We start from the raw sequence: 16,865 nt of genomic DNA, 5'->3' as shown, positions 1-16,865 counted from the left end.
TAGAAAGCCCAACTGTTTTTGTAGGATTGTGATTAAATAGAGGAAGGAACTTCTAGAAAATAAAAGTTATTACACAAAGTTCTCCCAATGGGGGGCCCGAGTCCACAGCAGAAAGCTAGTTTTTGTTATTTTGCCTGGAAGGTGCTCCCTTCATTACTGTTCTGTTTAGTCAGCTGACCTTTCTTCCAGATACTCATTCTGTGAAAAACCCCCTGTTGTCCAAAGGCTGCATGATAAGACCTGGAACACTGATGGACATTGAGATTGGGATCCACACTTCTCCTTTGCAATGTGTCTACAAAGAGTTTTTCTCTGAGCCTTGGCAAGGAAATCTACTACGCGAAACTATTTCTTCGAGAACCCGAGAGCCATCTCTTTGAAAGGCAGACATTGGGGCGCCTGGGTGGCGCAGTCGGTTAGGCGTCCGACTTCAGCCAGGTCACGATCTCGCGGTCCGTGAGTTCGAGCCCCGCGTCAGGCTCTGGGCTGATGGCTCGGAGCCTGGAGCCTGTTTCCGATTCTGTGTCTCCCTCTCTCTCTGCCCCTCCCCCGTTCATGCTCTGTCTCTCTCTGTCCCAAAAAAATAAATAAACGTTGGAAAAAAAAATTAAAAAAAAAAAAAAGATCATGAGTTAGGCAGCAAGAGTAGACTTTGGTTTGACTCTTTGCTTCAATATTTTTATTAGCTTCTTAAAACTGAGCAAAGGGTTAACATTTCTATATCTCATTTTCTTCATTTGAAAGTAAAAAAAAAAAAAAAAAGAAAAGCATCCCATCCGGACTTGTTGGAACATTGAGATTGACAACACATGGGCAATGGGTAGTACCTAGTTCATAGTAATTGTTCAATGAATAATTACCACTTCGAATTATCAATCCCTAGCGAATCCTGAAGAGATTATTTTTTTCTCCTCTCTGTTGTTACAACAATTGCTCCTATGGCATCATTTATATACCTATCTGTAGGTTTCCTCTATTAGGCAGTGAGCTGGTTCCTCTTCTTCTTCTTCTTCTTCTTCTTCTTCTTCTTCATATGAAGGGCACTATGCTTTTTAAGTTAAATTTAATTAATTAATTAATTTTAGAGAGAGATTGCTCTCGCACATGAGTGGGGGAGGGGTGGATGGAGAGAAAGAGACGTGGAATCCAGGGAGAAAGAATCCCAAGGAGGCTCCACTCTCTCAGCACGGAGCCCCATGCGGGGCTCAATCCCACAGCCCAGGGATCATGCCCTGAGCCGAAATCGAGAGCAGGTGCTCATCGGGTTGAGCCACTCGGGTGCCCCAGGCAATGAGCTTCTTCACATTAATCCTCTATCCTTGTATCCCCGGCTCCTGCCAGTTGAAAAGTTGCACATTTGATAAATGTTTAGTGAATGAGCAAACACATGAGCAAATGAATGCATGTATGAATTCGTATTTCACTTTTCTTATATTTGGCCTGAAACAAAGATTTATCTATTGTGTTGCGTTGTCATTTTCTTAAGAGTCATCAATTTTAGGGGCGCCTGGGTGGCGCAGTCGGTTGAGCGCCCGACTTCAGCCAGGTCACGATCTCGCGGTCCGGGAGTTCGAGCCCCGCGTCGGGCTCTGGGCTGATGGCTCGGAGCCTGGAGCCTGTTTCCGATTCTGTGTCTCCCTCTCTCTCTGCCCCTCCCCCATTCATGCTCTGTCTCTGTCTCTCTCTGTCCCAAAAATAAATAAACATTGAAAAAAAAAATTAAAAAAAAAAAAAGAGTCATCAATTTTAGAAACAGAAACTAAAGGTACAAATGGGAACTCAACACGGCATTGTTTTCGTTTCCTGCCTTTGACTATCTGATTGGACTATTCAAGCTCAACTTGTTAAAACTCATTAAGTGCCTATCCCACACGATTTGACTCATACATCCTCTTTTGTCCGCAGGCAGTTGTCTTCAGAAAAGAAGAAGGAGCTCGCAAATGCTGTGTCGATTCAGGGACTCAGTAGAACAATGGAATACCGTTCTGAGGTAGAAAATTTGGACGAAGATGGTTATACTCGTTTAGACTTCAGCTCTCAAGGCGTCACTGGGAGACATGTGGTCTTAGAGAAAGGTATTTTTTTCTTTCTGCCTTCAACATTCTTGTTGTCATCAACTAAAACACGTGGAGAAAATTGGAAAGATTTGTGCTTTGTAGGAGGAAAACCTTTTAAAAGGTTCTCAGACATCACTGAGGATATTTGAAAGTGTACTAAGCCTTTCCTCATGGCAAATATTAGATGAGTAATTATTAGTATTTAAAATAATTATGATGATGACAGAAAATACCTACAATTTCTCCGTTCTGTAGAAATAGACACTTCGGCACTAAGGAACTGTACATAAGTGTGATGAATGCAAAGATGAAGAAATTTTAGTGGGAGTGTCTTGTTGCTTGATTGGCAGAAAGGCGTAAATTGTAGAATGGAAGTCATGGAAACTTCGAGAAGTATATGTCAACAACATCAGAATATTGAAGATAAGAAAGAGAAGAATAAAAAGATGGAAGATAGACAAGGAAAAAATCCAAATATTTGATTTAGTGGTAAAGGCAAGTTGGAAGTCATAGGGTTTGGAATCATGAATCTGATGTGGTTTTTTGTGACAAGAAATTGATTTGGATTTTTTTTTTAATCAAAAGTGGGGGGTCTTTGTATACTAGCGTTAGAAAATGTGTGTTAGATGAAAAGATCCTATGAACAGGATATGAGTGTTAAACGTACTATAAAAAGAGTGAAAATGGTGAAAGACATTGAAAAATCTCTCTCTTCACAGAATGAACCATTTAGTGTCCTCTATGGTTCTCCTATTATACAATTCTCTGAAACACTTAGACTGCTTATTCTCAGTCAAAGGCAGAGCTATAGTCTTTGTTGCGGTGCATTAACATAAAATAAGTTTCCTGTTATCAAGAGAAGATTTTTGTCACAAGTTTTGACATGAGCATTTGTACTCCTCTGCTTTCTGGTCATTCACCTTGCTCATTTGCTCTTTACCACTTATGCAATTCTTTTCTTGCTCAACTGGTTTAAGAGGACTGGCAAACTGGATGATGTAAGAGGTAGGGAGTCAGGTACAAGTTTCTACGTATTTGTTGACAAACAGTGAGTTATGTATAATGACCTAGTAGTCTCTGGACGAGATGCTTTTATGTGCTAGCCCATTTAGTTCCCACAATGATCCTCTGAGGTATTATTACCCAATTTTTCACAAAGAGAAATGAATAAGCAGAGGGAGTAATTCACCCAAGGTTATGCAACAAATAACTGAAAAGAGAAGTTTGCCCTAAGGGACCCATGCTATTTCCCCACATTTAGCTGTTTTTTATAAAAATGAGTGGGATTTCAGGGGCGTCTGGGGGGGGGGGCTCAGTCGGTTAAGCGTCCAACTTTGGCTCAGGTGAAGATCTCGCCATTGGTGGGTTCGAGCCCCGCGTCCAGCTCTGTGCTGACAGCTCAGAGCCTGGAGCCTGCTTCGGATTCTGTGTCTCCTCCTCTCTCTGACCCTCCCCTGCTCATGCTCTGTCTCTCTCTCTCTCTCTCTCAAAAATAAATAAACATTAAAAAAAAAATTAAAAGAAAATGAGTGGGATTTCAGAAATCCTGATAGTGTCAGGACCTATAGACGTCAATGTGAAACTAAAATTAGGAGTGTACAGATGTCAGGGCATGTGCTGAAATTACAGTTCTGGCACCTGACGAGGTATGATAAAGGAGAGAGAAAATTCAGATAATCCTAGATGGCTAGATTATTTGCGTATAATGGTTCACATCAGAATGTCCCAGATTTTGATGAACTGTAGAACCGAAGTGCCGTGTGATTCACCCTACTTCTTCATTTAATTTCTGTTCCTTCTGGCTTCCTAGGAACTTGTGCTACGTCTCCTTATTGGCGTCCCATTGCCGTGACCTTGGGAATCCTATGCTTGGTAATACTGGTGACAGCTGTGGTCCTGGGTACCACGGGTAAGTATTTGGGCGGGGGGGGGGGGGGGGGGGGGGGAGAAATTAACAACAATGACGACAACAACAGCAGACATTTGATAAGCATGTATACTGTGCCAGACACACTTTTAAGAGCTTGACATGCATAATCTAACGTAATCTGTATATTAGCACGTGCTGTCTCTCTCTCAAAAATAAATAAACATTAAAAAATTTTTAAAAAGAGACTATAACTATTTGTATGAATCTTATGATTTAAGGAAATTGTTTTGTACCTGATCTTTAATCTAGGTTCCCTTGAATAATATCAGGAATTACCTGAGGCACTTACTAAACAGACATTCTGTGATGGGTGAACGAGTTCTTTTAGATTTTATATCTCACAAATTCTATTGTCAGTAACATATTATTGTGCCTTTGGGGTTTTTTCAAGGAGCTCTCATTTTTATTTATATTTTTATTTATTTTTATTTTTTTTTCAACTTTTTATTTTATTTTTATTTTTGGGACAGAGAGAGAGAGAGCATGAACGGGGGAGGGGCAAACAGAGAGGGAGACACAGAATCGGAAACAGGCTCCAGGCTCTGAGCCATCAGCCCAGAGCCTGACACGGGGCTCGAACTCACGGACCGCGAGATCATGACCTGGCTGAAGTCGGACGCTTAACTGACTGCGCCACCCAGGCGCCCCTCTCATTTTTAAATAACAGAAAAAGGATAGATTAATTACTATTTCAAATCTGTCATGCTCTAATTGACTCTATTTCATTTGCCTCTTGCTTTCTCTTCCATACTCTTTCTTTACTTGTTTGATTTTTTTTTCGTTTTTACTATGCCTTCATGGAAGTTATTTTTTTTCTTTCCATCTATTTAATCTATCCATCATCTATTCTATTATCTATCTATCTATCTATCTATCTATCTATCGTCTATTTATTTATCTATCATCTATCATCACTATCTATCTATTATCTATTATCTATCTATCTTGACCTCTCAATCAGCAATGTGTTCTCTATTTATCATGAATCAAGAATATATCCCTTTGTGTTCCAACAAAAATATGGGTTTGGGAATTATGTTTTCAAATATAGTAGAATGACTTTTTTTTTCTGTCACTATAATTGTTGTTGGTATATGAAGCTATTTGGAGACCCAATTCAGAGAGCAACCCATTGAAGAATGACAACTTTCCATCAAGAAATAAAGGGAACTACAGTCAACCCACACAATCATCTTTAGAAGACAGTGTGGCTCCTACCAAGGCTCTCACAACCACAGGCAAGGGCAGAGTTAAAAGATGAGTGGAATCTTTAATCCAGAAAGGTCATTTATTGGTGCTAAGACCTGGAGTAGGGTGGGTAAAGAGAGCACTTTTACATGCAGGGATTGTGCATTCAGGGAAAGCACATATCAGTATTATCTCACAATAGTATGCCCCTATCATATATATAATAAAGTGATATAAATATCCCATGCTTTTGGCCAGGCATTGCTAAGTTGGATTTTTCTTTTTTTTTGAAATCAGTAACTAATTGATCACTTTCTATGTATTTCGATCTATAGATGATGGTATAACTTGATGCAAAGGAAAGAAATGTGTTCTCTCCTCTTTCAGAATTGACATTTAAAAAAATTTATTTAAATGTTTTTTTAATGTTTATTTATTTTTGAGACAGAGAGAGACAGAGCATGAACGGGGGAGGGTCAGAGAGAGAGGGAGACACAGAATCTGAAACAGGCTCCAGGCTCTGAGCTGTCAGCACAGAGCCCAACGCGGGGCTCGAGCTCACGGACCGCGAGATCATGACCTGAGCCGAAGTCGGACGCTTAACCGACTGAGCCACCCAGGTGCCCCCAGAATTGACATTTTAAAGGAATGTCATTAGAATAGGAAATAGGATGTCAGGAAGAAAGGCAGAGAGAAAGGAAAGAAGGGAAAATGTGCTAAGAATGAAGAGGCTAAATTGAGCACATGCCAAAAAGATAGACCTAACAGATATGTTCTTGAAAACTCCGGTTATATTTGTTTTTCTTTAATCATACAATTTCATTAATTTTATTACAGTTTGATATGCACTTTACCCTTATTTCTAATTGCATCATAATTGACTGTGACAATATTTTGACTTCAATTTTCCATTTCTGGACCCATATCTTCTCCCTATTTGTATCACATAGCTAACGATACAAAACAGAGAGATTCTATAATATGAATCATTGCTTTTATACTTTTCTGCTTTGGAAAGCTGTATTGTTAATTGGATCTCACACCTCTAAAAGAAGTTAACGTGAAATTACTGTATATCTCAAAGATTGATTTAAGTTGATTTGTTTTAAGAATTATCATGAAGAAAGGGGGGTCTGGACTGAATTTGAAAGAATAGAATACAAATCAAAAGGGAAAGGAGGACTGACTGTTTAAAACACTGTTTATAATTATTCAACTTATATTTAAAATTTAAATGAATGGAGGATTTTATTATGGTCTCTTACATAAAAATTGTATCCTTATTGAGGTGATTGGGTGGCTCAGTTAAGCATCCAACTCTTGATCTCAACTCAGGTCATGATCTCACAGTTTATAAGATAGAACCTCTCATCAGGCCCTGTGCTGACAGTGCGGAGCCTGCTTGGGATTCTCTCTCTCTCGCTCTCTCTCTCTGCCTCTCTGTCTCTGTCTTTCAAAATAAATAAACAAACTTGCAAAACTCATAGCCCTATAGTTTGAACTGAAAATGAAATCTATCACTGGCAATTCATTGATTATTAAGTGTCCACGGGATGAATGGTCGCTTGCCCTGAAAGAGTAAATTGGTATGATATGAATGTCATTGTATTTACTTTTTATTTCCAGGAGTTTTTTCCAACTCTTGTCCTCCTAACTGGATCATACATGAGAACAACTGTTACCTATTTAGGACATCATTAGCTTCCTGGAATAGCAGTAAAAAACAATGCTCTCAACTGCACTCTAATCTCCTGAAGATAGACAGTGAAAAAGAACTGGTAAGTGTAGACTTGAGTTTTGTAATTATCTGTGGTCTCTACTGAGCAGAAAAATAAAGGTAGATTCCAGATAATGATAATTTTCCCTAAAAGAAAGTCACTTTTCTTATCCTCCATAATTATAATAATAGCATGTATTAAATGGGTAAAATATATGTTTATTTATTATTTTATACATATATATATAGAGAGAGAGAACAAGCATGGGACAGGGGCAGAGGGAGAGAGAAAATCTTTAAAAAAATTTTTTTTAATGTTTATTTATTTTTGAGAGAGAGTCAGAGCATGAGCAGGGGAGGGGAAGAGAGAGAGGGAGACACAGAATCCGAAGCAGACTCAAGGCTCTAAGCTGCCAGCACAAAGCCCGTTGCGGGGTTCAAACCCACGAACCGTGTGATCATGACCTGAGCTGAAGTCGGACGCTCAAACAACTGAGCCACCCAGGTGCCCCGAGAGAGAAAATCTTAAACAGACTCCATGCTCAGCCCAACACGGTCTCGATCCCACAACCCTGGGATCATGACCGGAGACAAAATCAAGAGTCAGACAGACAACCAACTGAGCCACCCAAGCGCTCCTATGTGCTTTTTAAAATTAATTAATTCTAAAAGTAAATACGTTTCACTTTAAAACAAATCTGTTCAAACACACTCCACTCCAAGTTTGCCTGACTGTAATAATCAGACCACTCCTCATTTTTGTGGGTTTGGGTTTCAATTCTTCAAGTTGGTGGAGTAAAACAGAAAATTCCCTCCCTTGTCGGCATTATGATCAAGGAAAAATAGCAGTAATAATAATACATATTTATAAATCATTTACTGCTTGAAATATCCTGGGAAAGGAAAAGAGGTGTAAAAAGTAACCTTGCAAGTTCAATGCTTACATAGTTTGTAAGAAGAAAGTAACAACCCAACAGCTGCTAAAAGCTAAATATCTCGTATTGGCAATAGATGACATAGGAATTCAGAGACATGCCAGTGTAAATAAAGTTTTACAGAAAAAGTGGGACTTATACTGCATCATGAATGAAGGGTAGGACTCAGTTGGGCTATGAGTAGGAATTAATAGTCAGGAAACACTCCATACATCTAAACAATCTATAACTTCTACCTTTGCTTTCACTTCCTCTCAATTTTTTTTTTAATTTTTTTTTCAACGTTTATTTATTTTTGGGACAGAGAGAGACAGAGCATGAACGGGCGAGGGGCAGAGAGAGAGGGAGACACAGAATCGGAAACAGGCTCCAGGCTCTGAGCCATCAGCCCAGAGCCCGACGCGGGGCTCGAACTCACGGACCGCGAGATCGTGACCTGGCTGAAGTCGGACGCTTAACCGACTGCGCCACCCAGGCGCCCCACTTCCTCTCAATTTTTGTGTTTCTGTCCCACATCACCTAACGGTTGTAGTTCACATGAAAATTAATGGAAGTAGATTATGGCAAGGAAGGAGAAGGACACTGGAAGTTGGTCGGGCTCATAGATGTTTCTCTCATTTGTCAACAATTCAAATGTCGTCATTAAAACTCAAATTACTGGGGCGCCTGGGTGGCTCAGTCGGTTGGACATCCGACTTCGGCTCAGGTCACGATCTCGCGGTCCTTGAGTTCGAGCCCAGCGTCGGGCTCTGTGCTGACAGCTCAGAGCCTGGAGCCTGTTTCGGATTCTGTGTCTCCCTCTCTCTGGCCCTCCCCCGTTCATGCTCTCTCTCTGTCTCAAAAATAAATAAACGTTAAAAAAAATTAAAAAAAAACCCTTCAAATTACTTATTCATAAAACACGCCATAGAACTAAATTATTTTTATAGGTTTTTTTTTTAATCTAACTCTGCAGAGCATTTCTTGACAAAAATCATATCAGTTCATATAGTCAATCTGAGGAGAAGATAGTGGCTTGTCATCCATGAAAATTGCCGAAGGGCTCTGTCATCTTTGGATTTTGCTGGGCAAGTTGGAAGGAGGCTGTACGATTTTGATGTTACGGATCTGTTCTTCATTGGAAAATTAAACAATAACGACTCTGAAGGAATGAAATATGCTTCTGGAAACACCCAATGGCATTCAATGGTTGGCACTTTTCTCTAGGTTGATGCCAGCCTGTGCATGCATTCTTTATCAAAGTGATTCAATCTGCTATCTCTATTTCAACGTCTGTAAGAGTTTTTCCCCATCTATTTTTTCTATCATCTCTGTCTATTCATTCTCTCTACCACTCTTGGACATGCGTTTGTATTTATGTTTTCCTACAGGAATTCATAATGAAGCAAGCGTCTTCTCAACCCGATAATTCATTTTGGATAGGGCTTTCTCGCCATCAAACTGAAGGACCATGGCTCTGGGAGGACGGCTCGAGATTCTCTTCTGACTTGTAAGTAACTGGAAAGACAAAGCTTCATGCCCTTTCTCAGAAAGCTAAGAGCATGCCAACCAGTTAAGAATCTGATTTGTGGGCCATTGATAAGAAAGAGAGGCAGAAAGAAAAATGATAGCGAGAGACAACCAGTGAATCAGGAAAAAGAAAAAAAAAAAGAAAAGAAGACGGTAGAGGAGGACTTTACAGTCCAAAAGAGTTGAGTGGTCATCTAATGTTACTAACACAAACGTGCCTCAGCTTTCTTATGAGGAGGGCATTTGCACATGTCGGCAGCTGTCCAGTTAGGGGGAGCTGTCACTGTTAGTATAAAACTCTGGCTACGAGCATGGGCTTTGGAGTTGGCTCTCAGCTTGAGCCAACGCTTGGTCCGCTCACTGTGTGAAATTAGGTAAGTTGCTTAACCCACCTGAGCCCCTTTCTCCTCATCTATAAATGAGAATGAAAATAGTAACTACCTGGTGGGCTTTTAAGGTAAAGAAAGGAGATAAAAGTAACATCACTTAGCACAATGTCCCGTGCCCAGTAAATACGTGTGCCGCGTGCTGTTATCCTTAGTTGTAAAAGCAACACATTTTACATTTTACAGAGTTCTTTGACACATAGTTTGCATTTGCTTAGTTATAAGTTCTTCCCTGTTGTGTGTGTATCAGCCAGAATTCTTTAGAAAAAGATCTATGTAGATCGCCTGTTGGTTCTGAAGAACCCTGACTGCTACACGTGACATTGAGGAATAATTTATCCATGGAGATTGACTATCAGGAATTGGCTCATGTGATTAGGGAGACCGACAAGTCCCACAGTCTGCCATCTGCAAGCGGGAGACCTAGGAGAGCCTGTGGTCATAAATTCCGTTCAGGTATGGAAGGCTGCTGACAAGGGGAGCTGATGGTATAAAACCTAGTACTCGGGTAGAGACGAGCTACCCTGAGATGTCTCAGTTCACACGGTGAAGCAAGAAAAGGCAAACTCTTCTTCTGTAGGCTTCTTTGTTCTATTTCAGCCCTCAGTGGATTGGATGATGCCCAGCCGTATTGGGGTCTGCGATCTGCTTTCATGTATCCACGGATTCAAGCGCTAATTTCACCCAGAACCATTTCTACAGATAAATTTAGAAATAATGTTAATTTGGGTGTGGCCAGTCAAGTTAATGCAAAAAATTAACTATCACAAAGTGCTGAGGTCTTCTTCACTGTAATTGTCAGTTAGTTTCTTTGTCATATCTGAAGAATATGGAATTATATTTTCCTTTTCAGTTTCTATTATTAGTGTGTGTGTGTGTGTGTGTGTGTGTGTGTGTGAGTGTGTGTATAAAGAGAGAGAGAGAGAGAGAGAGAGAGAGAGTGAGCCTGTTTGTTTTCCCATTATTTTCAGGTGTCTTTTCCAATTCCATTTCTCTTTTCAAAGAAAGAAATTTCAGCTTTGTTGATTCCTCTGTGCCTTTAAAAATTTTTCTTTTTTTTAAATTTTTTTTAACGTTTATTTATTTTTGAGACAGACAGAGACAGAGCATGAACGGGGGAGGGTCAGAGAGAGGGAGACACAGAATCGGAAACAGGCTCCAGGCTCTGAGCTGTCAGCACAGAGCCCGACACGAGGCTCGAACCCACAAACCACGATTTCATGACCTGAGCCGAAGTCGACCGCTTAACCGACTGAGCCACCCAGGCGCCCCTAAAAAAATTTCTTTTATTAATTTCAATTCTCATCTTTACCACTTCTTTCCATTCAGTTTCTTTGTGTTGAATTTGCTCTTGTCTCTAATTTCTCATATGAATGCTTGACTTATGAAATCCCTCTTTCTTTTTCTCAAATATGTGCATTTAAGGCTATAATTTAATGTATTTTATTGTCATTTAGTTCAAATACTTTCTAATTTCCATGCCGAGTCCATTCATTTAGTTCAAATACTTTCTAATTTCCATGCCGAGTCCATAGGTCCATAGGTCCGTAGACTTAGAAATGCATTTCTTAATTTATAAATACCTGTGTGTTTCTATAATTATCCCTTTGCTTTGGGTTGCAGCTTAATTCCATTATGGTCAGAGAACATACTCTGTGTGATTGCAATTCTCTGGTTTTTATCTTTTATCTTCTTTCCCTACAGAGAGAAGTATATTAAAGTCTCCCATTGTGATTCTACTTACCATTCTGTAACCATTTTAGTTGATGCACCGAAGCTGTATTATTAGGCACATTTAAATTTAGAATTTTTATACTGTACAGGTGTATGGTCCATCCTATGAATTTTTTCTTTTCTTTCTCTCCTCTTTTTGAATTGTTTAATATTTTTATTGCTCCATTTTTCTTTGATTTTTTAAAAATGTTTATTTGTTTTTGAGAGAGCGAGAGAGAGAGAGACCATGAGCAGGGGAGGTCAGTGAGAGGAGGGGGCCAGAGGATCCAAAATAGCTCTGTGCTGACACAAGCAAGCCCGATGTAGGGTTCAAACTCATGCATGGTGAGATCATGACCATGGATCCAAAGTCAGGGCCAAAGTCAGAGGCTCAACCACTAAGCCAGCCAGGCACACCCTACCCCATTTTTTCTTATAATAATTTAGAGTTTACTCTTTCGCTAATTTTTTAGTAGTTGTTCTAAAGATTACAACAAATATCCTTCACTCATCAAAGTCTAATATTAATTGTTTGGTTTATTTTAAATGTTTGTGTGTGTGTGTGTGTGTGTGTGTGAGAGAGAGAGAGAGAGAGAGAGAGAGAGAGAGAGAGAGAGAGATTGAGAGTAAGCAGGGGTGAGGGGCAGAGAGAAAGAGAGAATTCCAAGCAGGTTCCATGCCATCAGCACAGACCCTGACACGGGGCTCTATCCCATGACCCTGAGATCATGACCTGAGCCAAAATCAAGAGTCAGAAGCTCAACCGACTTGAGCCACCAGGTGCCCCAAATCTTAATTGTTTTTTAATGTTCTTCCCTGGCAATATAAAAAATATTAGAATATTACTTTACTCTGTGTACTCCCTCCTCAATTTACATGCTATTATTTTTGTGGAGTTTATTTAATGCTCTCACATCATTTTCCACATTTTAATATCTCTGCAATTGGCACCTGTCTTACAAATGCTGTCCTTTTATAATCACTGTAGGTCTCAGCTGAAGTTAAAGTCTGTCAAGGATTAGCATTTGTTTCTGCCAGTCAGAGAGAAGCACCACAAATGTGAGATTACTCAAACACTCTACTTGGTTTTTCGTTTTGTTTTGTTTTGTTTTTTTTAAACTACACTCGTATTATGGATTCAGATAGAACTATGTAAGTGCCAGTTACTTCTGGGGCAACTTCTTGGGGAATATAATTTTTTCTTCCCATCTTTCACCTGGTGGCGAGACTGAGACGTGCACTTCTGACAGTCTTTTCTGTGCGGTATTTTAATTTTCATTGACTTCTGCACCGAATGAGTCCTTTGTTTTCCAGTTTCTGCAGGGTTTTCTATTAAATTCCCATCTTGGATGGATTTATTTCACAGTATTAGGTCAATAAATGGCCTATCAACAATTGATGACCCTCTTGGACTCAATAAAAAATATAGCCCTAACAAACAGTAGATTTATATAGTCATCTCCTCTAGATTTTTCCACATATTTATGGTTTGTAATGCTTTTTATTTTCTTCTGCCTCTCCTTCCAACCATTTTTCTTACCCTGAAGAATACTCCCTGATTCCTTTTAGAGTGGAAATTTGAGAGTTTAATTCTCCGTGTTTGTCTAAACCTGTTTCTATTTCAATTTTTCCAAAAAATATTTTCTTTGAGCATAACATTGAAAATTTGTTTGTTTGTCTTGGCCATTCAAAGATATTGCCATGTTTTTCTATTTTTTTTTTTTTTTTTTGGTTTGGTGTTTTGAAAGGTCATCTAGTTGAAGGTTAACGTATGTTTAATATCTGATGTCTTCTCAGCTTTGGAAAATTCTCAGCCATACTTGCTTGAAATGTTGATTCTTCCCTTCTTCTGGGATTCCAGTTATATACATTATAGACCCATTCTCAATATTCTGTATGTCTTCTCTGCTTCTTCCTGAGTCTTTCAGCCTTTTTTTTTTTTTTTAGATATTTACTTCTCATATATCTTTGAGTTCACTAGTTTTTTTTTCCCCATCTATGGCTAATCTGGTGTTAAAAACCTCCATTAATTTTTTAATTTTGTGTCGTAAATTTCTCAGTTCTATGATTTCAGTTTGGTTCTTTCTCAAATCTAATCTGTCACTATTTATAATTCCTGGCTTTCTTCCACGAGGCCTAAATCAAGGCTGTTTCCTGCTTTAGCCTAGTCATTTTTACAAAAGAATTCTCTCAATCCTCCAGCCTCAGGGCCAAGAAGAGATAGATACACAAGATGAAGAGTACCAGTCTGTAGCTGTTATGGTGAGGCTCAGTGATGCCCTTCAAGCTTGACTGATAAACGCCGCCCTTTCAGGAGAACTCTTCTATTTCAGCAAAGAGAACAGGGCCATACACCCACTTACCATGATAATTATCATAATTGTCTATCATGGTATTGTAATACAACTCTGTCTTCAGAATGAATTAAAATACATAATGCTGTTTTCCCTGCCTTTAAATGGGCTCGATATCTATGATTCTTCATTAGTGCTAAGTGTTTCTCAATAATAGCTCCTCTGATTGGTCTGTTCACTAAATACCCCCAAAGATAATTTCACTAGCCTGTTGTTTCATTTGATAAATATATTTCTAGGTGAGAGGTTGAAAGATCAACAAAGAACTTTCTATGGAATACTGAGTGATTTTTCTTATTTGTCAGGAGCTTTATTTCATTTTATGTAACAGTGTTTTTCTTAAAAAATTTTTGAGTCATTTTCATGCGTTAATAATGAAGCCTATCCTGTTACTATTTGAAAACTAATGCAATCTAAATTCAAATTTCCTTTTGCAATAACATGGACATTTCAGAAACTCTTTTCACAAGATCCTTGCCAATTTCGTTCAGCGTTGTATAGACAGTAGACAGTGTTTCTCATGTTCTTTCTAATCACCTCTTTGTATTTTAACAGGTTTCAGATCAGAAGCACAGAAATTCAAGAAAACTCATCTCACGATTGCGTGTGGATTCACCTATCAATAATTTATGACCAACTTTGTAGTTTGCCTTCATACAGTATTTGTGAGAAGAAGTTGTCGATAAAATGACGAGGCTGTTGATGTAAAGAACAGAGAGAAGTATGTAACAGCCAGAAGGGCAAAAAACAAAACAGGAAAGAAAGATACTGGAGGTCAGAATAAATGCTAAAAATAATCAAGAGAGCTTAGCCAACTTCAGTCTTAGCTGAGAAACGGTATGGAGAGTCTGTGATGCTGTACTTTTCAACTGTTTTGGCAGACCAGCCTTACGTTCTAGTTAACAGAGCCCTACATGTGGAGTAGGGACAGCTGAACTTCTAGCTCCATTCTACCATTGACTTAGTATTAACCTGGAGTTAGCCACATATCCGTGGTGTTTCAAAAGGCTCTTTATTTCTGGGCCGACCAGACTCATTTTTTTGTCCTTAAAAGGTGCCCCTGGAGTACATGTGGTGTGTTCCCATGATGCTTTCTTCCACTTCTAGCAGTTTACCAGACACAGGTGGAAGGCAAAATGTATTTCTGAACAGCTGAATGAAGAAATGAGAAAGAACGTCTTCACTACAATCAGAGCTATTCCATCATCTTGTTCATCAATATGGTCACGGTTATGATCAAAAGCATCATGAGGGGCACCTGGGTGGATCAGTCGGTTGAGCGACCAACTGCAGCTCAGATCATGATCTCACAGTTGGTGGGTTCAAGCCCCATGTCAGGCTCTATGCTGACAGCTCAGAGCCTGAAGCCTGCTTCAGATCCTGTGTCTCCCTTTCTATCGGCTCCTCGCTTACTTGCGCTATGTCTCTCTCTCTCTCTCTCAAAAATAAATAAACATTTTAAAAAATCCTTTAAAAATTTTTTCTCTGTCCCTGGGGCACGTGGGTGGCTCAGTCAGTGAAGCATTGGACTTCCGCTCAGGTCATGATCTCACAGCTCATGAGTTCGAGCCCCACGTTGGGCTCTGTGCTGACAGCTCAGAGCCTGGAGCCTGCTTTGAATTCTGTGTCTCCTTCTCTCTCTGCTCCTCCTCCACTTGTGCTCTGTCTCCTTTCTCAAAAGTAAATAAAAATGTAACAAAAAAAATTGTTTAAAAAAAGCATGAAAAAGCAGCAACTCAATCTTATTTATTTATTTTTTCGTATAAATAGCTCAGAGATGGGTCGCCTGGGTGGCGCAGTCGGTTAAGCGTCCGACTTCAGCCAGGTCACGATCTCGCGGTCCGTGAGTTCGAGCCCCGCGTCGGGCTCTGGGCTGATAGCTCAGAGCCTGGAGCCTGTTTCTGATTCTGTGTCTCCCTCTCTCTCTGCCCCTCCCCCGTTCATGCTCTGTCTCTCTCTGTCCCAAAAATAAATAAACGTTGAAAAAAAAAAATTAAATGGCTCAGAGAGTACGTCTGTCACATTTCTGACTAATAAGATTTTGTATAATGTGAAGTTGTATGGGAACTGCTCTTACAAGAAAGCTTTCTCCTTTTTAAATACTATCAATCAAAAAGGATCTGGTAATGAATATAGAAAAAAACAATCCCATTGCTGTGGTGTTAACATTCTGGAAGGCAAAACGTGTCGTACAATTTTTGATGATTAACATTTGGAAGTTTTTAGCACTTTCTCAATAATGCCTGTAAAAAGGTATTATTGGAACATGTTTCCTCATATGAGGATTTGTCTCTTTTTTTTTTCTCTTACATTTTCCCGCTGGTGCTATTTTTATTCCCAAAAGAGTCTTCCTTTTATTAGCGGAGAGGGAGTTACAACCTTCCCGTGGTTATTAACAAGCGAACAGAAATCATGCCAAGTTACTGGATTTTTCACTTGAAAATGTGTAATTGTATGCTATGTGAATCACTGTAATCAAAAATGTTAAAGAAACTTCTGGCCTCCAAATGCTGTGTGTAATAAACACTATCGCAATACGCCCTCTCCCCATCGGAAAATGATAATGATTCTGGCACTGGGGAGAAGGTAGTAGAGTCATTTTAGATTGAAGAATAAATTTGGGTTCTCAAGTATTTAAAAATCTAAGAGAAGACGCTAGAAATTTTTGGTGAAATTTCCTCATGCCTTTTATTTTATTTTATTTTTAATTTTTTTTCAATATTTATTTTTGAGACAGAGACAGAGTGTGAACAGGGGAGGGGCAGAGAGAGAGGGAGACACAGAATCCAAAGCAGGCTCCAGGCTCTGAGCCATCAGCACAGAGCCCGACGCGGGGTTCGAACCCACCAACCGCGAGATCATGACCTGAGCCGCCCCTCCTCGTGCCCTTTAATAGGCAAGCTTGTGTATTGTCACACATACCAAAAGAAATGTGGCAAGGGCAAAGTTAATTCAGGTTAAGAGTTAAATTAAGGCAGAAGGTGAGATTTTGAAGATTTTGTATTTTAGTTTTGCTTTTGGCTTGATCCGAGCCTCCTGAGTCCCAAGGACAGAGTGAATGATTTGAAGAAATCAT

General features: G+C 39.5%; 1 protein-coding gene across 4 annotated transcripts; it reads left to right on the top strand.

Moving 5' to 3' along the window:
* Window positions 1-1,896: 1,896 nt before the first annotated feature.
* Window positions 1,897-15,133, top strand: CLEC7A (C-type lectin domain containing 7A). Of its 4 annotated transcripts, XM_043562108.1 has the most exons (6): window positions 1,903-2,075; window positions 3,868-3,966; window positions 5,088-5,225; window positions 6,802-6,953; window positions 9,198-9,316; window positions 14,345-15,133. In XM_043562108.1, the coding sequence occupies exons 1-6, from the start codon at window positions 1,973-1,975 to the stop codon at window positions 14,478-14,480; spliced, it is 747 nt and encodes a 248-aa protein (XP_043418043.1). In that variant the 5' UTR covers window positions 1,903-1,972; the 3' UTR covers window positions 14,481-15,133. The 4 variants fall into 4 exon arrangements, with proteins under 4 accessions (XP_043418047.1, XP_043418046.1, XP_043418045.1 ...); XM_043562111.1 differs by lacking the exon at window positions 9,198-9,316 and having other exon boundaries at window positions 1,900-2,075; XM_043562110.1 differs by lacking the exon at window positions 5,088-5,225 and having other exon boundaries at window positions 1,901-2,075.
* Window positions 15,134-16,865: the final 1,732 nt, after the last annotated feature.

This window comes from Prionailurus bengalensis, chromosome B4, assembly GCF_016509475.1.
Source record: "Prionailurus bengalensis isolate Pbe53 chromosome B4, Fcat_Pben_1.1_paternal_pri, whole genome shotgun sequence".
Lineage (NCBI taxonomy): Eukaryota > Metazoa > Chordata > Mammalia > Carnivora > Felidae > Prionailurus > Prionailurus bengalensis.
Note: the sequence above shows the minus strand (reverse complement) of the source record. Positions and strands in the feature narration are given on the sequence as shown.

Excerpts from the sequence above, each read along its gene's own strand:
- CLEC7A (XM_043562108.1), top strand. The coding sequence starts at position 1,973 with ATGGAATACCGTTCTGAGGTAGAAAATTTGGACGAAGATGGTTATACT. Across the intron at positions 2,076-3,867 it reads ACATGTGGTCTTAGAGAAAG|GAACTTGTGCTACGTCTCCT; the intron begins GTATTTTTTTCT and ends CTGGCTTCCTAG. Across the intron at positions 6,954-9,197 it reads TAGACAGTGAAAAAGAACTG|GAATTCATAATGAAGCAAGC; the intron begins GTAAGTGTAGAC and ends GTTTTCCTACAG.